Source organism: Pristis pectinata, chromosome 4, assembly GCF_009764475.1.
Source record: "Pristis pectinata isolate sPriPec2 chromosome 4, sPriPec2.1.pri, whole genome shotgun sequence".
In the NCBI taxonomy this organism is placed as follows: Eukaryota; Metazoa; Chordata; class Chondrichthyes; order Rhinopristiformes; family Pristidae; genus Pristis; species Pristis pectinata.
The window spans coordinates 14,403,471-14,430,074 of record NC_067408.1 but is presented as its reverse complement, the minus strand read 5'-3'; the positions used below and the strand labels follow the sequence as shown (position 1 = coordinate 14,430,074).

Here is a 26,604-nt window from a genome sequence, read left to right as displayed (position 1 = left end):
TTTTCTGAAAAGCCAATAGGTTATTTTGATACAGTATAATAGTCAATTGAACATTCTGTTTGAGGCAGTCCCATCATTAAACTATTCAGGTGACTGCAAATGTGCCACAATCACACCAAGAATCAGGACTTAGGTCTGTCCCAGTACCATATCAGAAACCTTTAACAATACAATTAGTCTAGAGTTGTTATCACTAATACCTCCAATCACTGTAACAGTGTTGGCCTCATTTTTAAAAAATGTTTGTCTGATTTGGTTATGATCCCAAATGCCCGGTCGGATTAGGTGACAGAAGCAGGTTCAAGAATAACTGTCACTGGGAATAGGGTAATTACTTGAAAACATTTTCAGTGCTATGGTGAAATAGCAAGGGACTGTGACAACCTCGATAGCTCTTTCAAAGACTTTACATGTAAGCTGTGGTCTTAATGGCCTTCTGTAAGATTCCCTGATTATTTTCTGTTGAAACACAGATTTTGAAGATGTTCATTCTGTATAAAAAAACTCACAATATGTTAACAGAGTATAATGAAGCCAGGCAGTGATATTGATAAGAGGCAGACGGAAGGGTTGACTCTTACGATTCAGAAGTTGAGTTTGTCAGGACAATTCTGTCTATCACCAGGAGACTATAAACAGACACCAGCAAATTTCCAGCAGATAGTTAAGTAAAAGACCGAATTACCCTGGTGTGGTCACGGCCACTTAAAATACTACACAAGGGCATTCTTGCCAAATACCTGGTAGAAGATCACCCCTTTGCCTAGTTTTTCTATAGCACATGTTAAGAATAATCTAACTATTTAGATTTAGATTTAGATTTAGATTTAGATTTAGATTTAGATTTAGAAAAGACAGGAGCAGGCTCAAGTGAAGCATAAATATGCACATGTAATGTTTGGGTTGCATGGTCTGTTTTTGTGCGACATAGTGCATGTGATCCTTTGCCATTTAAAAAGTGACAAGAAAATTACAAATGATTTTGGATGCCATCTGTATAGAGTCTGCACATTCTCCCTGTGACTGTGTGAGGCATGGTAGTGTAGCAGTTAGCGTAACGCTATTACAGCGCCAGTGACCCGGGTTCAATTCTGGCCGCTGTCTGTGAGCAGTTTGTATGTTCTCCCCATGTCTGTGTGGGTTTCCTCCAGGTGCTCCGGTTTCCTCCCACATTCCAAAGACGTACGGGTTAGGAATCTGTGGGCATGCTATGTTGGCGCCTGAAGCAAGGCAACAATTGCAGGCTGCCCCCAGAACACTACGCAAAAGATCTCTTATCTTCCTCCCACTCCCAAAGACCAGGTGGTAGTTTGATTGGTTGCTGTAAATTAACCCTTGTGTAGGTGGGTGGGAGGAGAATTGTGGGGAGATGTGAGAGAGAAAAGGTTACAGGAAAATTACAGAGACTTAGCTGTCACAAGGGCAAGATTGGCTGCTTGATATTCCGGGGTTTAGAAGTTTCAAATGGGACAGGGAGGGAGGTAAAAGAGATGGGGGAGTGGCATTGCTAATCAGGTAAAATATCACAGCTGCAGAAAGGGAGGACATTGTGGAGGGATCATCCACTGAGTCAGTGTGGGTGGAAGTCAGAAACAGGAAGGGAGCAATCACTCTATTAGGAGTATTCTACAGACCCCCCACTAGCCACTGGGACACTGAGGAGCAGATAAGTAGGTAGATTTTGGAAAGGTGCAAAAATAACAGGGTTGTTGTCATGGTGACTTCAACTTCCTAATATTGATTGGCACCTCCTTAGTGCAAAAGGTTTAGATGGGGTAGATTTTGGTGTTCAGGAAGGATTCCTGACACAGTATGTGGACAGGCCAACTAGAGGAGAGGCCATACTCGATCCAGTACTAAGCAATGAACCTGGTCAGGTGACAGACCTCTCGGTGGGTGAGTATTTCGGAGATAGTGACCATAACTCTCTGACCTGCAGCATAGCCATGGACAAAGATAGGAGCAGACAAGATGGGTAAGTTTTTAAATGTCTATACTTCTCGCTGCCTTGGTAAAGCAGCCAGCATAACCAAAGACCCCACCCACCCTCTCCCATCAGGCAGAAGATACAAAAGCCTGAAAGCACATACCACCAGGCTCAAGGACAGCTTCTGTCCCGCTGTTATAAGACTATTGAAAGTTTCCCTAGTATGATAAGATCAACTCTTGACCTCACAATCCACCTCATTATGACCTTGCACCTTATTGTCTACTTGCACTGCACTTTCTCTGTAAGTGTTACACTTTGCATTCTGTATTGTTTTACCTTGTACTACCTCAATGTACTGTGTAACGAATTGATCTGTATGAACTGTATGCAAGACAAGTTTTCACTGTACCTCAGTACATGTGACAATAATAAACCAATTCCAATTCCAGTTTTTAATTGGGGGAGGGCTAATTACAATGGTATTAGGCAGGAACTTGGGAGTGTAAATTGGGAACAGATGTTCTCGAGGTAATGCACAGCAGAAATGTGGAGTTTCTTTAGGGACCACTTGCATGGGATTCTGGATAGGTTTGTCCCACTGAGACAGGGAAAGGATGGTAGAGTGAAGAAGCCATGGTTGACAAGAGAGGTGGAACATTTAGTCAAAAGGAAGAAGGAAGCAGACTTAAGGTTTAGGAAGCAAAAATCAGACAGGGCTTTTGAGAATTATAAGGTAGCCAGGAAGGAGCTTAAGAAGGGATTTAGGAGAGCTAGAAGGGGACATGAGAAGGCTTGGCCGGTAGGCTTAAGGAAAACCCCAATGTGTCCTACATGTACATGAAGAGCAGAAGGATGACTAGAATGAGGGTGGGACCATTTAGGGATAAAGGGGGAAACGTGTGCCTGGAGGCAGAGGAGGTAGGGGAGGAGATTGCTGGAGTGTTGACAATGATCTTTGCATCCTCCCTGGCCACAGGACTGGAACCAGAGGATTGGAGGATGGTAAATGTTGTTCCATTGTTCAAGAAAGGTAACAGGAATAATCCTGGGAATTATAGACCAGTGAGTCTTAAGTCAGTGGTGGGCAAACTATTGGAGAGGATTCTTAGGGACAGGATTTATGAGCATTTGGAGAAGAATAGTCTTATTAGGGATAGTCAGCATGGCTTTGTAGGGGCAGGTCGTGCCTCACAAGCCTAATTTAGTTTTTCAAGGAGGTGACAAAACAAATTGATGAAGGTAGAGCGGTGGATGTGGTGTATATGGATTTTAGTAAGGCATTTGACAAGGTTCCCCATGATAGGCTCATCCAGAAAGTCATGAGGCATGGGATTGATGGAGACTTGGCTGCATAGATTCAGAATTGGCCTGTCCACAGAAGGTAGAGGGCGGTAGTAGATGGAGAGTATTCTGCCTGGAGGTCAATGACTAGTGGTGTTCCACAGGGATCTGTTCTGGGACCCCTGCTCTTTGTGATTTTTATAAATGACTTGGATGAGGAAGTGGAGGGATGGGTTAGTAACTTTGCAGATAATACGAAGGTTGGAGGTGTTGCGGATAGCATAGAATGTTGTCATAGGTTACAATGGATATAGACAGGATGCAGAGTTGGGTGAAGAAGTGGTAGATGGAGTTTAATCTGGTAAAGTGTGAAGTGATACACTTTGGAAGAATTAACTTGAAGGCAGAGTACCAGGTTAATGACAGGATCCTTAGCAGTGTGGAGGAACAGAGGGATCTTGGGGTACAAGTCCATAGATCCCTCAAAGTTGCTGCGTAAGTTGATAGAGTGGTTAAGAAGGCATATGACGTGCTGGCCTTCATTAGTCGGGGGATTGAATTCAAGAGCCACGAGATAATGTTGCAGTTCTATAAAACTCTGGTTAGAGTACTGTGTTCAGTTCTGGTCGCCTCATTAGAGGAAGGACGTGGAGGCTTTACAGAGGGTGCAGAGGAGATTTACCAGTATGCTGCCTGGATTAGAGAATATGTCTTATGAGGATAGGTTGAGTGAGCTATTGCTTTTCTCTTTGGAGCAATGCAGGATGAGAGGCGACTTGATAGAGGTGTATAAGATTATGAGAGGTATAGATCGAGTGGACAATCAGCACCTTTTTCCCAAGGCAACAATGGCCCATACCAGAGGATATCCATTTAAGCTCAGAGGAGGAAAGTTTAAGGGGGATGTCAGAGGTAGGTTTTTTACACAGAGAGTGGTGGGTACCTGGAATGCACTGTCAGGGGTGGTGGTAGAGGCTGATATAATAGGAACATTTAAAAAAACTCTTAATAGGCACATGGATGTAAGAAAAATGGACGGTTATGGGCTGTGTAGGAGGGAAGGGTTAGATTGATCATAGAGTTGGCTTATATGGGTCGGCACAACATAGTGGGCTGAAGGGCTCATACTGTGCTGTACTGTTCTATGTTCTATGAAATAAGAGGAACTATACTGATGGGAATGATCTGTTAGGATCAGGCAAGGACCCAATGGATCAAATAGCTTCCTTCTGTGCCTTAATGAGTAAGTAATGAGATCTTCAGGGAAATAAGCATTACAGCACCAATACGTAGCAAGAAAGGAAGCATTAACACAAACTGGGTTCTCCTATTCCATTGAGTTTCACAGAGTCAACACCAATTTGGGAAATAGAGGGACCAGTTACTCACCTTGTGACTCTTATTCTTTCAGAAATTTATCAATGGGTATGTAACTATTTTATTTTTGCAGAACCTAATATCATATCCAGAGGGAGTTAAACCTACTTAAACAATCAATCAGCTCCGAATGTTACTATGTAGATAAATAAATTCCAGCTCATTTTAATTGATCTTCATTGTAAGTTTGTTTCTTGGTCCTCATTTACTATATATCATGTTGCTTAATCTAGAATGTCCTGATTAAAATGGAGGTCCTACCATTCTCACTCCGTGGAGATCTGAAATAAAGTGTAGGATCCTTTGTGGCTCAAAACTACGTGAAGAATTATGTGGAATGTAAATCTGTATTTTCTGCCGTTCTTTAAATCTGAAGCCAATAGCCAAATAAAACTTTTTCAAATAGACACATAAAATAGAAATATTAAAATGTAGCAAAATGCTGCCTGCAGCTACTTCAGTCATGGGTCAGTTAGTAGTCTGCAAGACAAGACCTACTTTGAGGTGAAAGTTCTCCCTGTGTCTGTGTGGGTTTCCTCTGGGTGGTCCAGTTTCCTCCCACATTCCAAAGACGTACAGGTTAGGAGCTGTGGGCATGCTATGTTGGCGCCGGAAGCGTGATGACACTTGCGGGCTGCCCCCAGGACATTCTATGCAAAAGATGCATTTCACTGTGTGTTTCGATGTACATGTGACTAATAAAGAAATATTATCTTATCTTAAATATAGGTTTATGACCTGATGTAGTTTTAAAAAGTGCTGCACTGATTGACATCTCATCTCCTGCATAAGACATTAAACCAAGGTTTCATTTGTCCTCTCAGATGCAATTAAGAGATTCCATGGCACTATTTTGTTCTAGGTAGGGGAGTTCACCTGACATTTTAGACAATACTTATTACTCATCCAGCATCATAACAGCAGATTACTTCATCGTCATAACCCAGTGAGTGTGGGACCTATTTTGTAAATTGGCTTTTGTGTGTTCTACATAAAGGAGAACATAATTCAAAAGTCATCCACCTGAAATGTTTGCTGTTTTCCTCTCCATGAGTGCTGCTGGATATTTACCATTTTCTGTTTTACCACAATTTAAATGTCTTAAAGAACTTTGGGATGCCCTGAAGTAATGAAATGCACTATATAAATGCAAATGTTTCTTTTTCACTGAGAACTGGTTGAGCTACAGCTCTTTCAGAATGGAATTTCCTTACACAGGTTGTGAGTTCATATAGAATTTGAATTATGAAAAGCAGATGTGCAATTCACAAGCAAAGAACAAACTGCTGGAAGAAATCAGTGGGTTGAGCAGCATCTGTGGAGGGAAGGAGACAGTTGATGTTTCGGGTTGAGACCATTCATCTGCAATTCACAACTGTACAAGACTGATGAGACCATGTATAAGGTACCATACAGTTCACATTTCCAAGGTTAGAGCTGTCACAGAGGCAGTGCAGAAAAGGCTTTCCAACTTCAGCTCTGGATCGGAAGTTGTCTTATGAGAAAAGATTGAGTAGATTGGACCTACACCCTCTATTTAAGTGAATGAAGGAGGATGTTATTGAAACATGTAAGGTTCTGAGGGTACTTGATAGGTTAATTGCTGAGAACATGTTTTTCCAGATAGGGAAATATCAAGCTATGGAAAATAATTTCAGGATAAGGGGTCACCATTTAAACTTGAAGAGGAATTTCTTCTCACAGAGGGATGTGAACCTTTGGAATTCTCTTCCCCAGAGGGTTGTGCATGCTAAATCATTCAGTATATTCATGGCTGGAAGAGACTAGTTTTTGGACTGCAGGGAAATCAGGGTTATAGAAAGCAGACCATAAAAGTGGAGTTGAGGCCAACATCAGAAAAGCCATGATCTTATAAAATTGTGAAGCAGGCTCGAGAAGCCATATTGCCTCTCTCTTACTTCTTAAATTCTTAAATCAAGGTGTTAATCCTTCTTTCACAATAATCCACTTTAACCATTGTATTACTTAGGTGAACAAAACCCTTACTATACAGTGGAATGGATACTCACCATCCCACCTTACTCTTTTGTGAAGGTGACATTTAATATTTATTAGTCAAATTTTTAAGTGTGGAGCATCTTGGGATGTTTGATTAAACTAGGGATGTTATATAAATGGAAATTGCTGCTGGTGTTGGAACATATGTGTCCTTCCATCATTCAGTTTGCCAAGATCTTGTTTTCATTCTCCTAGTCTCTGGTTCCTTTAAACTGCATCGTCCTTACGCTCTTCCTCTGTTGGCCTTGTGTTCTCAACGGGACTTGGGACAGAGCATTCTTGATGATGCTGACCTTCCACACTGTGCTGGATGCCATAGCAAAAATATATCAGCAAACCTGTAAAAAGTTGCAAAAGGTTTATAGTTCAATGTTAGTAATGTGGAGGAAAGGAGAGAAAGGTGTACTCACTCTGTCAGAAACAATGAAGCTGACTGTCCAATGTAAGCAAGACAGCAGCTACCTGGACTTCACCTTTTGCCATTGATTGCTTCATTTATGTTGTTGCTGCGGCTGAGAGAAGTTTCTGAGATGGGCAGATAGGAGGCTATTTGTCACAAGACCCCGATCGCAAAATAATCAGTGACCTACTTAAATTTCATCATTGCAGGATTTGCGGATCCTCCAAAATCAGGCCTTTGTTGCAACAGAGGGATGCTAGAGACTGCAGGTGCTGGAATCTGGAACTAAAGGCCAGCTCATCCGGCCTGCTGAATCTTTGTTTCACGAGATCCAAAGTCTTTCCAAAATTACCAGTCTTTTCCCGAGGGTAGGGGAGTCCAAAACTTGAGGAAATAGGTTTAACGTGAGAGGAGAAAGATTTAAACGGGACCCATGGGGCAACTTTTTCACACAGAGGGTGGTGAGTATACGGAATGAGCTGCCAGAGGAAGTGTAGCTGTGAGTACAATTGCGACATTTAAAAGTCATAAAGAAGGATTAGTGTAAAAATGGGAGCTTGGTGGTCGGTACAGACTTGATGGGCTGAAGGTACTGTTTCTGTGCTGTACCCCTCTGTGACTCTTTAGCTGCACTGACTCCAGCTCAACAACAGTTGCTATTTGTGAACATTCAAATCAACTTCTAACACTCTTAACTGGGAGAAAACATAATAGAAATCTCTTAAAGCTAAAATATTCTTTTTTAGTTATTTTCTTCCATGACATCTGATTTGGCATTAAGGAAAACCAAGCAGCCACTAAACACACTTAAAATGGGTGGTCTAATTTCTAGGCTGCTTTGAATCCTCTCCATAGATAAGTGATAACCATTCCTGTAATTTCTGTTCTACTTCACACCAAATTGTTCGATAAACAGCACTGGTATCAATGTTTCCAAGTGGTAAGCTGAAAAAACTACTGTTGTTAATATGGAGAGCTAAACAGAGAGAAAATGAGGGTGAAGGAAGAACCAGAGAGATACAGTCAGTACATAAGAATTGAGTATTAGTTGTTTTCCATCACTCCTTTACTGAAAAATTTTTACTACATCGGGGTTCTATCTGCTCTTGTTGCAGGAAATTAGCATTTGTCTAGTCTAATCAGTGTTACCTCATTCAAAAGGAGTTTACAGCTTATAAAATGATGCAGACTCACTGAACTGCAATTTGATATAGATTGCAGTTAGTGAGTCTGCATCATGATTAGCCATTAGCCACGCTTATCCGTAATAAAGAATCTTACCAATTGCCATCCAGACAGACAGTTGAATCCAGGTGGCTGCACTCAGCTGTGCCATGAGATAAATGTTTACAAAAATACTGAGTATTGGCAGAAATGGTAGGCAGGGAACCTTTGAACAGAGCAAAATATACACATTGTGACAAAACGCACAATCTTAATAGCAATCCTTTTAACAGAACATTATTGAAATAATGGTCAAAGCTATAAAATTAAAACATCCTATTCTATTCCACAACAAAGATAAACTTGTATTGTTAGTTAATGTCACACGTATTCAAAGAAAATATCAGATATCTATCTGATGGTTTACTATTCGTCAGTTATTCAGTTACTTATCCCTACTATCGCCTTACCATAAATGTAGCTTTCTTTTGATTTTGAGGTTGCCTCCAGATAACAAATACAATGAATATTGATATTAGTGTGACAAGTACTAAAAAGCCAATGTTCCCCATCTTCGTCGCTGTGATAGTTTCCAACCCATATGTCATCATTCCACGTAGAATGCAAATTAAAATGACTGTGAAAGAGAAAAATGTCAAGTCAAAATAAGCTCTCATGATGATGTGTAATGATCTACCAAAACTTTCTTTTAAATTTCACCGTGTTTATTTGAAATGCACCTATGCATTAAAGTAGCACTTGGTCAAACGGAGCAAATGTAAGTGTCATAATATCCTAAGCTTTACTTCAGGACAAAGGTCAAGTTGGAGTAAAATTACTGAAATGGAGGAGGAGCAGTTGGCCAGAGAATTGGCCTGTTCATATAAAGTGAAATTAAAAATTGTCAGCCAAAAATGTAATCAGCACTCATTAAAATGGAGGTGATTTGGGCACAGGCAAGGTACATTCCTATGAGGGGGAAAGTAAGGAAGTCAAATACAAAGCTCCCCAGAGGATGAAAAAGATTTTGAGTAAAATGAAGCAGGAAAGGAGTTCATACGACAAATATCAGTGTGAGACCAATGAGAAGCAGAGTGGTTCTAGAAGTGATTAGAAATTCTTCCTTACTTAATATAACTCACTGAGTACTTTGGGATTTATCGGTATTGGTTTATTATTGTCACTTGTACTGAGGTACAGTGAAAAACTTGTATTGCATACCGATCATACAGGTCAATTCATTACACAGTGCATTTACATTGAGTTAGTACAGAGTGCATTGATGTAGTACAGGTAAAAACAATACAGAGTAAAGTGTCACAGCTACAGAGAAAGTGCAGTTCAGGTAGACAATAAGATGCAAAGTCACAACAAGTTTGTTGAGGGAATAAGTTTAAGAGGCAGAGATATTGACTATAATTATCCAATCATCCGGAGGTTCAGGAGTGGTACCAAGGACTGGAGAATTCCAAATGTTACAATCCAGTTCAAAAAAAATGAGAGCAAGGATAAATCAGCCAACTCATGCTAATAAGGCAAACCTCACTGTTGAGGAAGCTTCTAGAAATAAGAATGCAGAACAAAATTAACAGTTGCTTGGATAAATTAATTAAAGGAAACTAGCATGAATTTGTAAAAGACAAAAATCATGTTTAACTCACCTGATGGAATTTTTTGTTCAGATGATACATGAGGGCAAAGCTGTTCTTGTGATGCATATGGACTTCAAAGGGATATTTGCTGAAGTCCCATGTTAGGCTTGACTACTATGAAACTAAAAAGGGGCAGTGGCTACATGGTAAGAAACTGGCTTTGTGATAGAAAATAATGGCAAATGGTTGGCATAGGACCTAGAGAAGATAGACTGTCATGTACCCTCAGGCTCAGTGCTGAGACCAACTAGGTCCAAAGACACCATTCCTTTGAAGGGTCAGGAGGAACAAGGAACCAGGGCCAGACGACAGTGAGAATGAGTGTCAACATGTTATGTATTGAGATAAGTATTATGCCTTTCGAACTAATCATTTTGTGACAAATTCTTTTTGAATACTCACCTATTAACCCTACGCAGAATGTAACAATAATTGATGATTGTTGTGTGGGGAATTGAAGAGGAAGTATCAGCAACTTAAAACTGAAACCTTGCTTAGGAGCCTCTGAAATCTGTAGGCCTTTGCTCATTTCAATCTCAGCTTTAAAACTAAAATCTGGTTGGTGCCTATTGTATAAAAAAAGACATTATATTAATAAGTTAAATCTCCATCCATATTACATATGGACAGTATTTTCATCTAGAAAGAAACAGAGTTCTTACCACAAAATAAGGATGCATATTGCCACCAGTGTATAGGCTAGAAGTGTTCCAATGGACATCATGTCAACCAATGTTTTCAAGTCAAAAAGGCAGGCCATTATGGCTAAAAGAGGTAAACATACTATCATTAGAAAATAGCTTGTGTTTTATACTCAGTTTAAATGCCCTATATAATGAATACACATAAAAAATTCAAATTGAATGTTACTAGTATACAGAATTTTCTCTCCAAACTTAAATTGCCACAATATTTAAGAAATATAAAGAATCTAGGGCAAGAAGATAACATTCAGCTCATCTGGCTACTCCATTCAGAGTTCACGCATGACAATTTCATTGAACGCTTTCTCCTCTCTACGTGTCATCTATGAGTCACTACTTAAGTGAGCTGAGATCCTTCCTTGCACATAATAATAAAAGTTCACGTAATACTAAAGTCGTCAGGTTAAACACTCCAACTCGAGACCCACTCCACTCCCCCATTTGATGACTCTCTTGCAATCCTAGGCTTTTCTATGACAACCTCCCCATTTACTATTAAGTTGTCTACTGACACTATTTGCATTGATTCATATATCAGTAACAGCAATTTGGTTGAATCATGGTGGACTGATAACATCAATGGAGGAAAATCTCATTCAGCTGCTTCAAGGAGAGAAAGGAACGAAATGAGAGTTAGGGGAAGGAGCAAATGAATACTTTTAGGATTGAGATAACAGCAATGATGATAAAGATTTTCTTACGTAATGCTGCAGCACTGGATTTATTCTCTTTCATATTCAGATTTTAAGTTGTTAAAGTGCTATACTGACTAAAAAAAATTAAAGAACAAGAGTTGATTATATTTTGATTATCTGCAAACCAGTTAGTACTTGGAAATAATATGCAGAATAAGGTCAAATCTAAGTTGCCTCTTACCAGAAATACTTCCTGCTATGGTTGTGGCAAGGGCTGGAGTCTGACGTTTACTCAGTTTTGCTAGGGCTTTGAAAAGTAAACCATCCCTTGCCATTGCAAACAGAATGCAGGGTAAAGGGAACATGGAGCCCAAAAGGCTGTGGGGAAATAAAGAGCAATTAAACCCAAAGTCAAAATGAAGAGCAAAATGAGAAGCAGACGAACAGTGCTCACTTGATTTCTTGTCAAGTGGCTAATCACACATGACACAACTGGTATCACTAATGGATTCGTGCAGAATATATGCAGATTATTATCAGACCTTTGAATACAATGAGTGCTAGCATGGGTGTGTGGAGGCAGGAGGAAATAAGCTGGGACACTGCACACCCCCTGAATCCAGTATCAACTAACAGATGTAAGTTGCACTTGTGGGTATATGTGCACGTATTCACCACATACTGTTAAGGACATGTGCAAATGCTGCTTCAAAATCCAGCAAATTTAAATCTGTGTTCTTGTTCCAGAATGCAGGGCTGTGGGGAGCACAATATACATTAATTCCATGTGACTGTACAAAGATATAATTTAATACTCACTCAAAATCACGATCCGATGATAAGAAGTCTTTATATACGGATGAGAATATATAATTTTGATTGGCTTCACCTCCATTTTTCAGTGAGCAACAAGAAAAGATAACTGTTCTCTTTGAATTACAAAGCACAGAGAAAAAACTACTTCTATGATTCTATACATATTAACATGCTATTGTATTCTCTAATCATAAAACAGAAAATGCAAGAAATATTCAGCAAGTCAGGCAGCATCTGTGGTGCAGGAATCAAGAGTTAATGTTTCTTGTCAGTGATCTTGGTTTTTCTGCAGATGCTCCATGGTATCCTAACTATTTTCAGTATCTTCTGCTGTTACCTCTGTTTCTCTCCCCACAGATGCCCCCTGACCAGCTGAGTATAGCCATCATTTTCTGCATTATTTCAAGTTTACTCTCCCTGGCTGATAGGATGAGAAATTTCTTTCCACAGAGGGATGTGAATCTTTAGAATTCTCTATCCCAGAAGTGGATAGCCAGTCCTTAAGTATATTCAGGACTTTGGACACTAGAGGAAATCAAGGGACGTGGTGTCAGAATGGGAAAATGGAATTGAGGTAGAAGATTAGCCACAATCTGCCTGATTTGTAGAGCTGGCTCAAGGGAGCATATAGCCTCCCCTACTCCTGTTTCTTACCTTCTGATACAGCATTGCATGTCAACAATTTACAAACATGTTGGACTAGTTGTTAAGGCTCATAATAGTTTTGGGGGAACAAAATAGGCCACCTAACCTGCTTACACACTGCACCCTTTCTCAATGGTTTCCATTAGCCAATCCCAGCCATGGAGTCGTCACCAATTTGTAGTTGTAAAGATAAAAAATTAGGTCACAAAAATGCTTATTGCTTGTACTGTTCGTTTTTTTCATTTGCGGTATAATATATTTACTGCCAACATAGTGGGATTTGTTTATCTTGCAATACACTGAAATCAATCCATTCATTTACTGTATAAAGACCACAAACAGATGCTGCAATGCATATTTATGTCAAGTTGCCTGTCTGTTAACTATATCCTTTTGGGATGACAAATATTTCTGCCGTTCAAATGAAGTCATAACAAGGAAAAGACTCCAAAACACTGGTTAACACTAACAGGACAAAATAGGTCAATATGTGTCACATGCACTCTGTCATGCCAAATAGATAAAATATATCACTACGTAATAAATGTACTTATTCATTGCAAGAAACAATGAGCAGTGCTGATGCATTTGGAAGACAGGAGCCTTTTTGCCCCTTAAACGTAGGTTGAAATTGTCAGTTCTATTTGATTGAGAGGAAAATTGCCTTCTCTTCATACAGTACCTTGTTGAAAGGGCACACAATGAGCCCACGGCCACAGAGTATTTGGGTGCACCCCATTCAACGTACTCAAAGGCCTCAGGGAGAGGGCTTTTGGTATCAAGAAGATAATAGGGCATCATAAGTGTAAGTGCAGCAGAAACCCCAAAGTAGGCCAAGAAGCAAATGAGAAGAGATGATATAATCCCAACTGGGATGGACTTCTGTGGATTCTTCACTTCCTCACCTGGGGAAATAGTCACAAAAAGATTCCAGGTGAGATACAACAGAACAAAATAGGTCTTGTCTAGTTCTATTGAAGTTCCTTCTTTTATAGACCCTTTTCATACTAAAACAACTGTTAATAGGCCATGCTGGTCCTAAGTATAACCAAGCAGAAAGACAGATCGAGAGACTGCAATCACAAATAATGTGCTCACAGCTATTTTACCATAGGGACGCACATCATAATTGCATTTTCTTTGCTGACAAAAGAGTTACAGAAAAATGAAAAAAAAATATGATGTTACAGCAGTAATAACTTTATACAGCACGTTATGGAACAAAACCTCACAGGACAACCTTCAAATGAAATTTGAGATCATGTGGCACCAGGACTGGTGACCAAATGTTTGGTCAGAGAACCTTTGGGAAATTTAATGAAAATATTTTAGAGTATAAGGATGGCACTCCATACTTTCGGGTGTTGTCAACTCAAAATCTTGGACCCTAATGGTGGAAACATTAAATTCAGAATGACTGCCAAACTTAAAAGCTGCTACCTCAGAAAGCTAATAAAGGAAGAAGTGAGGGGCCCAGGGAGGAACTTGAAAACAAGAATGAGCGTTATAAAATTGAGGCACTGCTTGGGTCAATGTCAGCCAATTAGCAAAGGGGTGATGGGTGAAAAGGATATGGCTTGAATTATAATATGATCAGTAGTTGAGATGTCCTGAAGTTTATAGACCAGTACAGCATGGAAAGGAGCTGAAGTAAGCTTAATTCACCATTAATCAGCCAAAGGTAATGTGGTCAGTGGATATCTGTTGGGATAGTTTTGTTGTGAAGATATTTAGAATGAAGAAATCCTACCCCCTCAGTCCATTTATTTCTCAGTCACAACTCAGTTCATGGAAGGGGCTGAGCAGAGGTGCAGCTGAATACCAAACATCAGATTGCATCTACAGGGTCATTGTTGTTAAAGACCAGCAGTGAATGGAAAGACAAATGGACAGTGCAACATGGTTAATAATCTATGCTCTCACCCTTTAACAGGGTATAACCCAAAAAAATGATTAAGGAGGCACTATCACTGAGCAGTATGGTGGTACAGCTAGTAGAATTGTTGTCTCAGTGCTCCAGTGAACTGAGTTTAATCTTGACCTCTGCTTCTGTCTGTGTGGAGCTTACATGTTCTCCATGACCACATAGGTATTTTCCAGGAGCTCCAGTTTCCTCCCACGTCCCAAAGACATTTTGGTAGGTTAATCAACTACTGGAAATTTCCTCTAGTGTGTAGCTGAGTGGTAGAGTCCACGGAGAGTTGATGGGAAATACAGAAGAATAAAAAAAAAGGGATTACTGAAGGATTAGTGTAAATGGGTGCTTGATGTCAATGCAGACTCAGTAGGCCAAAGGGCCTGTTTCCATGCTGGATGACATGATGACCCAAATAACTTAAGGAAAGTTTTCTAAGAGGAATGTACCTGTAAACAGCAAACTAATACTCAAGGAGTATTTTCACAGTACTTTTCTGCAAAGAAGTCTCACTTAAAATGTAAACAATTGCCTCAAATTTTTATTGATTCTCATGCGCCAGCTTTAAATCTGGATTTGTAGCATGCACAGTTTTCCTGCTTCTCACCATGAGACGCTTACCTGTGGTCACAATGGAATCAAACCCCACAAATGCATAGAAACAGGTTGCAGCGCCAGTCAGAGTACCTCTGAACCCGTAGGGCATAAACCCTCCTGTTCCATAATCACTCGTTACATTTGCAGCTGAGAACAAGTTCCTGAGGAATATGAAAGAACGTATAAGCACCCAATGCAAATTACAAAGCACTTTTAGATGAGGTATTTCTCTTCTCCACTGTGACCCTTGCTGTGGGACAGTCTCACAGGCTCTAGAGGCCTTCCAATCCAATGATCTCTTCTTCATCATGGATAGGAAAGGTTTAGAACATAATAGCACAGTACAGGCCCTTCGGCCCATGATGTTTTGCCAACATTTTATCCCTCCCACAAAGCCCTCCATTTTTCTATCACTCATGGGGCTATCAAAGAGTCTCTTAAATGTCCCTAATGTATCTGCCCCCACAGCATCTGCCAGCAGTGAGTTCCATGCACCCACCACTCTCTGTATAAGAAAACTTACCTCTGACATCCCCCTTATACCTTCCTCCAATCATCTTAAAATTATGCCCCCTCACGTTAGCCATTTTCGCCCTGGGAAAAAGTCTCTGTTCGCTTGATCTATGCCTCTTATCATCTGGTAGAACTCTATCAAGTCACCTCTCATCCTCTTTCTCTGCAAAGAGAAAAGCCCTAGCTCACTCAATCTATCCTCATAAGACATGTTCTCCAATCCAGGCAGCATCCTGGTAAATCTCCTTTGCACCCTCTCTAAAGCTTCCACATCCTTAGGAAAGGTTTAGAGGGATATGGGTCAAATGCGAGCAAATGGGACTAGCTTAGATGGACATTTTGGTTGGTTTGGACTAGTTGGGGTTGAAGGTCCTGTTTCCATGTTGTTTGGCTATGACTTTATCTTTGAAGGTGGTCCCTTGGGATTGAGGATGACTTTTTTCCACTCTGGTTTACTAGGTTCAAAGGTGACTGATCAGGCCAATGTGGGACTTGGAGACTGTGCAGACTAATTCACTGATGGGGCAGGAGGTACCTGAATGTGCAGACAGGTGGGTAGTTTGGAAGATGGTGCACTCCTTCCATCATTTACACTGAGCTCCTTTGTGCTCCCAATGCATGGGCTGAAGGCTTACAGCACCATTCCAAATACTCCTTCCTCACTCTTGCACAGTCATAGCCAGGGCTTCCTAGGAGTCAAAGGAGATGTTGTATCTTCTTCAAAGAAGCTTTGAGAACTACCTGGAATATTTTCCTTTCTCCACCAGGTAATCTCTTCCTGTGACAAAGTGTTGCTTTTGGGAGTCTGGTGTCGTAGGAGGAGCTGCCTAGTAAACCCAAAGCCCTACCCTGGTTTGAAGCCTGGACTTCAAACACCCTTTTCCTTAGTTGAAATCTGGGCACTGAGTGTTGGCATCTTTTTACTCCCTCCTTAGTAATCTTTAGGAACTGAGGTCAGCTTTAATTCTCAGCACTCAGACAGAGATCAGTGAGCCTGCAACTTAGAAACTGCCTGGTTCAATTACACACAAAGTTCACAAAGAAGACCCATTTGGGTAATTACAACAATAATTTGAAATGGCCTTGCAGCTTTGAGGGATAAAATAGAACTACGATGGTTCACAAGAGTATGATCAAAAAAATTTTAACTCAAAGATCTGGTGACTAAAAGCTCAACCAGCATCCTAAAGGAAGAATAAGGGAAAAGGAAACGTTGGGAGGGAAGTCCAAAGCTTAGAACCTTGGCAGGAGGAGCTCTGGTCATAGGTAAAGCAACTAAAGTCAGAGCTGCACCACGGAAGGTCTAACCTGGAGAGACGCAGAGATCTCAGTGGGTTGTTCAACTGGAAGGACTTCCAGATATAGGGAAAGGTAAAGTACTGGAGGAAACTGATAATAAGGTTAAGATTTAAAAACAAGCCATGATCAGATGGGGAGCCAGTTTCCATCATTAAGTACAAATGTAGTTTATCAATACTGTGAGTTCAGACAGAATCAACAGCATTTCTGATCATCTCAGGCTTAGGAAAGGTGTAAAGAGGGAGACTAGTCAGAAGACAAAATGGAGGGTAGCTAACAGCTGTTAGCCACACCTGGCAACTATTAACACTTAGAGGGTAAAGGGCTAAACTGGCCAGAAAAAAAAGGCCTAATTTCTGGGCATTATGCATATTTTTTATCAAGTATTTTTAAAATAATGGTAAAGATATAAAGATATTTTTAGAGGGAGTGGTAAAATGATAATGTTGTGTTACCCAAGTGCCATTTACTATAATTTTCTACTTAGCAAGTGACAAAACAATGCATGTGATGCACATTTGATCAAGCCCTTGAAGGTCCCAGTCAGCACATACCGCATTTCTGCAGTGACGTTCCGCAGCACCTCAGCAGCAATGTTCCAGTTTTTAATGTTACTTTTAATGCAACCTCCAATAATAACAAATACAAGCACAAGGATGTTGATAGTTGTAAAGATTTTGTTTACTATTGTTGATTCTTTGGCCCCAGATGACAGGAGACCTAAAGAAAAGAGTAGGACAAACACATCGGTGATCTGTGGATATGTCCACTTTGATATCTAAAGCCATTCTATATGGATATAAGATCCACATTCTCACAACTTTTTGACAAAAAGAAATGGAGAAAAGGAGAAACATTTGTAGAGCTAACTGTTAGAATTTGGAACATGCTATTCAAAAAGGTAGTGTAAGCCCATACTTTAAATAATTGCAAGATACTGTTGAAAATTATTTGAAGATTTGAAAATTTCAGCTTACTTGTAAAAGCAAAACAGGAAAAGGATTGAGACTAACCACATCTGTACTTTCAAAGATCCAGCACAGGCATGACAGGCCAAATGGCCTCCTTCCATAGCATAGGTTTCTACGATTCTATGATAAAATGATACAGAATTTGGTCCATCAGGTCTGTGCTAGTATTTATGCTCCACAACAGCTTCCTCTCATCTTACATTTCATCTTGTCAACATATCTTTCTGTCCATTTCTCCTCCAAGTTTGCCCTTGAAATCATCTATTCCCCTCAATCACTCTATGTAGTAGTAAACTCCATATTCCCTCAGAAGAAATGGGGTCTACTTGCCTTGGAGTTAATGATATACTTGCTTTGAATCTTGCTTGTCTACTCTAACTAGAGAACTGGTCTCAAATGTTTAGGACTGAGCTGAGAAAAAATAATCCTTATGAGGCAGATTGTAAATATCTCAAGCTCTCTGCTTTGGAGAGCTGCAGATGCTCAGACATTTTCAAGGCTGAGATTGATAGATTTCTGGGCATTAAATTATTGGTTATGGAGGTTTGAAAACAGAAGTGGACTGAGCACAGAATCAGCTGTGATCCTGTGGAATGATGAAGTAGGACCAAGGGAATTTACAAACTAATCCCTTCTTCTATCTGTTGTGTTCTACCTTATTTGATAATTGCTTGAAAATAATGAAAAAAAACCTGGAATATTTACAGAACTTTTTACAACCTCAGAATAGCCTGAATGCTTTACAGCAGGAAAAAGAAGTCTGAAACATCCCCACCAGGAGCAGTTATAATACAAAAATAATGTACTGCAGGTACAGGAAATCTAAATAATATATTATGAAAGAACTTTAATGATACCTAAACCAAATTAAGTAGTGAGCTGAAGTGCAGCAGCGTTAATAAAAATTGGGTCAGGAAGACAGACAGTAACTAAGGATAAGTCATAGATTGCCATGAGAATGCTACCATCCTGAAATAAAAAGCCCATTAAACTCCAGCAAGTGATGTGCATGATAAAGTAAACCCACTAAACTTTGAGTCAACTATGAACAACCAGAACTTTAAGCATTCCTGAAAGAACTAACTTTTCACGTGCACATGTGAAAAACAGAAAGAAAATGTGAACACTGAAACCACAAAGGATAATTAATGACTGACTTTTCACTCCAGGTAAACTGGATTAACAGAAGATGTTCAAAGATTCAGACTTCAAATGATTGTCAGTTTGACCAACAAGAAGTCAGTTTGACACATGAAGGCTCCAGGAGAGGTTAAGCATTATTCCATGTTTAATCCATGTGCTGGTGGTTTAATAGAGAGAATATCTGTGATATCTCTGCACATATGTATTCCTGGCAAAACAGATTCAGATCCCATCTAATGTCCAAAGTCGGAGATGTGAAAGCAACAGATTAATCCAACACAATAAATAAAGTACTTTTTGAGGCTATACTTATTCAGCTAACCCACTTACAGGTTAGTTACATGAAATGGTCAACAAAATAATTAGGTTTTAACAAAGAATCACGTTACCAAAGTATCTAGATAAAGAGAACATAGAAGTAGCCAGAATACATTTCAAATGGGGCAATTGTGCTTGGCAAACCTCTTAAAATTCTTTGAGCAAGTAATGGATATGGTAGAAAGGGAAATTGCAGTGTACTCTGACATCAGGTAAACCTTTGATGGGATACCACACAGGATTCTAGTAGAGGAGATTAAGGGAAGACAGAATCAGACTGTTTCCAGTCATCAAAGGATCTACAATGATGCTTCATAGCTAAAAGACTGAACAAAAGAAATGTGGAACAGAGTGCAAGAGAAGCTTCCTTACTCAGAGAGAAATGTGGCTGCTCAATTAACTGCCAGGGTGAGAAATTAAGGCAGAAACATAAATCAAAAGGACCAAGAGAATAAGAAAGTAACTTAAATTATTTGCTTGGTAAACTTTGACATGAATAATCACCCCTCTTGAAATGATGCACTTGGAAAGTTTATTTTCTGATTTGTTTATCTGTCATTGAACTTTTTAGACATAAACAATGTTGCTTAGAAGACCAATAAACAAGCTAAAATCCCATTGTCTATTTAATTACACAATGGCCCAAGCTCGGGCATAAGCTGTTTGGGTCAAAATGGCCTGTTTCTGTATCTTGAAGTTCTATTCATTTCTAGAAATATAGCACCATTTCTTAAATTGTTCATCTATAAAAATCACCTTACCTGCCAGTAACATTATCAAACATACAGCAAAGAAATCTGGATATTCGGCCAATCCCGATGTGTCCATTCTGACATGATTACGAATAAAACTTTCAATACATTTGCCTAAAAGTTCATCAAATGTGCCACTCCAGGCACATGCCACACTAGATGTACCTGATGTGGAAAAAACTGTAAAGTGAGACCAGAAAATGTATATATTTCCTTTTAATATTTTAATTAGGGGTAATATTGACTTTTGGAAATAAATGATAATTTTGGATTGGACATTCCTTGGACATCCTGCCCAGTTTTCATTCCCATTGTGTTCAATAGAACCATATCAACACTCCTGGATACTGCACACCTTCTGTATGAATGGTCATTTTGTTGATTTTTTGACCAGTAATTTCAGTCTCAGCAGGAGATATATAATAGGCAGCTAATTTAATGTCTCCCATTTTACACTCCCAATCAAAATTAAAATTATACCAGAAAAGGGGAACTCCATGTCAGAGAGGTTGTTATGTCTTACTGAACAGCTTGCTTTGAGTTCAATCACAAGCAGCATCATGACACCATTGACTGTAAAATCAGGTCCAAGTTTAGTACAACACAGGAACAGGCCCTTTGTCCCACCGTCTGGTTATTAACCACAGATTACATAGTAACATAAGAACACTCAAAATAGAAGCAGGAAAAGACCATTTGGCTCCAATACCTAGTACACCATTCAATAAGATCATGTTTTTGTTTTGTTTTACCTCAGCATCATTGTATTGCACTAACCCCATATTCATAATCATATTTCCATAAAACAAAGGAGACCATTCTGTCCATCAAGTCCATACCAGCGCTCAGGGTAATCATATTCATCTCATTGCTCCACTTATTACCCTGTAACCTATTCTCCCACAAATGGCCACTAGCACCCCTGTGATTCTTGCACTAGCCACCAGCATTAGGGATGATTTGTAGTAGCCAATAAATCTACCAATCTAAGCATATTTCTTAATTCTTTTCATATCCAAAAGTCTATCAGTCTCTATCTTGAATATACTGAGTGACTGGGCCTCTATAGCCCTCTCAGATATGGTATTCAAAGATACATTACTCTCTGGTTGAACAAATTTCTTCTCATCTCAGTTATGTATGGCCAACCTCATACTTTGAGACTATGACTACTGGTTCCTGACCAGCCAATGGAATTATTAACTCTGCAGTTCCCTGTCAAGCACCAGAAGAATTCTGTATGTTTCAATGAGATCACCTTTCAAGTTTCTAAACTCTTGGGAGTATAAAACCGATTTGCTTTATTTCTCCTCAATGAAAAAACCCATCTCAGAAATGAGTTCTTCTGGCTTTTTTTGACAATGTCTTCCTTCAAAAAAAGATAGTTAAGGTTCAATTGTTTTGTTAGAATGTTTCCTTTTACCAAATGCAGACTTGTGATGTCTCAAGTTTTTCATTGGACAAATGACTGTTCCAACAACTATCAATGACGGGCAAACATTCTCCACTCTTGATCTGTTAATCTGTAATCTCATAAAATACTTAACTGCCAAATAGTGAATCTCATGGCTGGAAGAATGGAAGATAAAAACTGAGATAAAATAAAACATGAGCATGCTCAGAAATGAAACTTCGGTTGCACTCCAAACTGAAAGAACTAAACATTAGTCAAAATATTATACCAAAGAAGTTGCTAAACTTGAAAGCTGATAAATTCCAGAGATCTGATGACCTACATTCCAGAGTTTTGAAAGAGTGGCTTTAGAGATAATGTATGCTCTTGTTATCATCTTCCAATGTTCTATAATTATTCCTGTGGATTGGAAGGTGGCAAATGTGACCTCAGTACTTAAGAAAGAAAACATAAGGGAACTAATGACCTGTTAGTGGTAGAGAAAATGCTGGAATCTATAACAAAGGGTGAAATAACAAAACACCTTGAAAATAATAACTGAGCAGAGCCAACATGGGTTTATTAATGGGATACGGTGTATTTGGATTTTTGGAAAGCTTTCAATAAGTTCCCAAACAGGAGGTTAGTCAATATGCATATGGAAATGGGGGTAATATACAGATTTGGAGGAGAATTTTTTATCAGACAGAAGGAAAAAGAAGGAATGTAATGATCATTTTCCAATTGGCAAGATGTGTCCAGTCGGGTAAAGAAGGGATTGGTGCTTGGGCCCAGCTTTTCACAATCTATATCAATGATTTGATTGAGCGGTGGGGGGGGAGGTGAGGGGGTCATATATCCAAGTTTGCTGATGACACTAAAACTAGGGGGTTATGAGTACAGAGGAGAGTGTAAAGAGGCTTCAAATGAAAATGGACAAACTGAGTGAGTGAGTAAGAGTGTGACAGATGCATTATGTCAAAAAGTGTGGAGACATAACAGAAAAGTTGATTATTTTTTTAAATGTTGAGAGACTTGTTAGTGCTGATATTGAAAGTGTTTGCTTGTACACAAGTCACTGAAGGCCAACATTCTAGTACAGCAAACAATTAAAAAGGCGAAAGGTATATTAGCCTTCTTTACTAGAGGAACTGAATACAGGAGGAAGGAAGTTTTATTGCAATTATATAGCATGTTGGTGAGACCACAGCTGAAGTATTACGTACTATACCATGAAAATAAAAGAAGGATGGCCTCAAATTTTTCGAAAGTGCTTAACAACCAATGAACTTGTTTTGAAATGTTGCTTCTGTTGTAATGCAGGAAATAAAATTAAGTGAAAGGTATTTAGGGCAGAGAACAAGATAACCTAACTAATTCAGATTAGGTGGTGGAATACCCTTTCAAAATTAGTGATTGAAATGGAGACCAATGCAGCTTATAACAGGTAGAGTAAGTGATTGAAGAAAATGACTGGCACATTAGATGAGTATCAATGTTGATGTGGAGGATAAACATCAGTCTGAACTAGATGGGTTGAATTGCCTCCTTCTGGGCAGCAACTTCAAAGTGATTTTGACAGTGATTGTTGGCAGATCGTCCATCCCAGGCATTATTTCTGAGCCCAATCCTTCCATTATCTAACATCCACCATTTATACAAGGCAGCAACATCAGGCTAACAATTGGAATCAGGAATCTTGGCCAATTTTCTTCGCCTGAATCCAGAGGTCCTGAGTCCATCTGGTGCTACCCATTCAGCGAATTGATTCTGAGAACCTTTGAATTACTAGGCTCAATCACTCACTGGTAACTGTCAAAGGACCTGAAGGAATATTTGTGAAAAATATTCTTTCCTGTTTCAACACATAACTATCTTTATCAATGAAACATGTAATAAGAAGCTGAGATAGCAGTCAAAGGGCAATTTAGTTAGTTATCTGTGTCATTTAGCTTGTTTGGATGTTAGCTCTGGTGAAATAGCCAGGCTTCACGTTCCTGATTAGTGTAATGTTCTCTGCCAAAGAATATATATTTCAGAGCGCTGGCTGACAACAGGATTAAGCTCAAATGTCATCTTGTCAATCACATTTGTGAGGCACTGGCATTGCTCCAGTTAGTTAGAAGGTTCACTAGAATGCTTCCTAGGGGCTTGTGCTATGAGAAGAGAATAAGTAAATTGGGCCTCTACTCTCCAGACTTTAGGAGAATGCAAGGTGATCTTATTGAGACGTATAACATTCTCATGGGGCTTGAAGGGGACATCAGGAATTGACACTCCCCTTTGCTGGGTCACAGTTTCAAAGTAAGGGGTTCCTTCAGCCAGAGGGTCATGAATATTTGGTGTTGTCTACCAAAGAGGGTTGTATATGCTCTGTCACTGAATACATTCAAGGTATTGTAAGATTGTAGAATATTAAGGGAATTAAATAATATGGGGTTAGTACAGGAAAGTGGTAAAAAATCAGCCATGATCTTATTGAGTGGCAGAACAGAATGGAATGGACTCTTGACCTCACAATCTACCTCATCGTGGTCTTGTGCCTTATTGTCTGCCTGCACTGCACTTTCTCTGTGATTTTAACACTAAATTCTGCATTCTGTTATTGCTTTTCCCTTGTACTACCTTGATGTACTGATGTGATGAAATGATCTGTATGGATGGCATGCAAAACAAAGATTTTCACTGCACCTCAGTACGTGTGACAATAAAAAAACAATTTACCAATTTAACAGGCATGGGGTCTGAATGGCCTAATGCCACTTCTATTTCTTACATTTCTGTCTTCTTAATTACCTGTGCAAAGTTCCATCGACTTTATATTAGTAATCATATAGCACCAACATAATCACTTAAGAATAATATTAAGCTGCTACTTGCCAATGACATAAGAGAGAATTAAGTTCCAACCCGTAATGAAAGCCAAAAATTCTCCAATCGTAACATAGCTGTAGAGGTAAACCGAGCCAGTCTTCGGTACCCGTGCACCAAATTCCGCGTAGCATAAATCTGCCAACACTGATGCAACTGCAGCAATTAAAAAGGAGATTATGATGCTGGGCCCAGACTCTGCTTTGGCAACTTCTCCTGCCAACACATATACACCAGCACCCAGAATGCTGCCAATGCCTAGGGCAATGAGGTCAATGGTAGATAAACAGCGACACAGACTGGATTCTTGAATGTTGTCCAATGTCACTGCTTTTCTCCAAATAAGGCACTGAGCAAATGATTGGACTCGACCACAGGAAATCATCCTAGTGGGAAAACAGAGAGAGGATGAACTATGAAGCAAAGAAAGATTAAACCATGATGCCTGTAACTGCCATGGAACCACAGACAAAGTGAGTTCTGAACTACCTTCTGACAGCTGAATGAAATTACAATGTCTTTCCTTTAGTTTTAAAGATGTTAATATATTAGAAAACAATTGTTTTTTTGCTGGTAATGCATTTTGTCATAGTATTCTCGGTTAGTTGATAGCAAGGTTCTATTTTACACAATGATGTAAATAATACACAATATCTATCCTATTCTTTGGCTATGAATATATGACATTGTGTAAACACTTGACACATTAATTGGAAATTTACTTTGTTACTCATTTATTTTAACTCATTTATTTTAACCAATTTAATCCCTCGGTTTACTTAGCAGAAGAGAAGACTTAAGACTTTTTAATTGTTTGCAGATTTAAAAGAAATAGTTTAATTTATAAAGCACTTTTCTTGACCCAAATGTGTCCCAAATACGTGATTGCTTCTGAAATGCTTAACACATGTAATACAACATAAGAACACAAGAAATAAGCACAGGTGCAGGTCATATGTCTCCTCGAACCTGTTTCATCAAAGTCACAACTGATTTTCTAACTCAGTGCCATCTTCTATCCGCATGTCTCTACATTACCTTAATATCCAGCAATTTATTGACTTCTATTTTGAATAAACAGTGGCAGAGTCTCCACAGCCAGCCCCCTCCCCCCAGGATAGGGAAGTCCAAGATACACCAGCCTTCGCATGAATAAAACCAACCCAGATGCCTGTCTATGCTAACCCCATTTGCCTGCAGTAGGCCTGTATCCCTCTTTGCCTTTCTTATGCAAGAACCTGCCCAAATGCTTCTTAAACATTGTAATTGTATCTGCCTCCACCACTTATTGTGGCAGCTTGTCCCAGATAACCACCACCATCTGTGTGAAAAACTTACTCCTCAGATCTCCTTTAAATGTCTCCCCTCTCACCTTAAACCTGTGCCCTCTAGTTCTAGGTGCTTCTTCCCTAGGAAAAACACTCTACCTATCCTATCCATGGCCCTCATAGTTTTATAAACCTCTCTAAACTCACCCCTCAGTTTCCTATGTTCCAATGAGGATAAATTCGGCCAATCCAATCACTCCTTATAACTACATCTCTCCAGGCAACACCCTGGTGAATCTACTTGATGAAGAATGGTACCAATTACTAATTTAACAGACTCTGCATGCAGAGTTGGCATAGACCAAAGTTTTTACCTAAATGGATCTGTCATGTGCTCATGGATAAGAAGAGGCTGAAATATTTGACAGTTTACATACAAAGGGGCTTGTATTTGTTTACAAAGCTGCCTTACAGTGTGAAATCATCATCAAAGATCTTTCAAGCTGCAGTTGACAAAATACAACCAGGTATTTTGAGTGTTTGTGCACTCATGATGGTACACTCATTGCATGCATATGAGAAGGAGTGTTTGGACAACTACACAAATACAATGTAAAGCTCAAAAGAAGGAAGCATGCATTCATCCAGATAGAAATCGTTTATTTAGAGCAAAGTGTGGATTCTAATAGATCACTACCTACCAAAGAGAAAGTAGAGACAATTATGAAGGTAAAGAAGCCTAAAAACTTTCAAGTTTCCAGTTTGCCAAACCAAGCCAATGAGGACAACTTCACAGTATTGGAAATGGCCATCAAGACCTTTCCAAAGAGGACACAATGATAATCGTGAGAAGGGGATTTTTAACATAGATAGTGGCTCGAAGTGGATCAAAGTGAAATGTGTTGAATGTTGGTCTACTTCGGGGTGTACTATTGAAGAAC

General features: G+C 39.4%; 1 protein-coding gene across 1 annotated transcript; it reads right to left on the bottom strand.

The window, feature by feature from the left end:
- Window positions 1-6,814: 6,814 nt before the first annotated feature.
- LOC127569167 (cationic amino acid transporter 2-like) lies at window positions 6,815-24,780 on the bottom strand. The gene is made up of 11 exons (XM_052013557.1): window positions 24,405-24,780; window positions 20,141-20,296; window positions 17,502-17,667; window positions 15,160-15,296; window positions 13,306-13,528; window positions 11,404-11,540; window positions 10,486-10,588; window positions 10,226-10,389; window positions 8,642-8,808; window positions 8,289-8,397; window positions 6,815-6,945 (listed from the first exon to the last, which is right to left on the bottom strand). Exons 1-11 carry the CDS (start codon window positions 24,778-24,780, stop codon window positions 6,815-6,817), a joined length of 1,869 nt encoding a protein of 622 aa, XP_051869517.1.
- Between the last annotated feature and the right edge of the window lie 1,824 nt (window positions 24,781-26,604).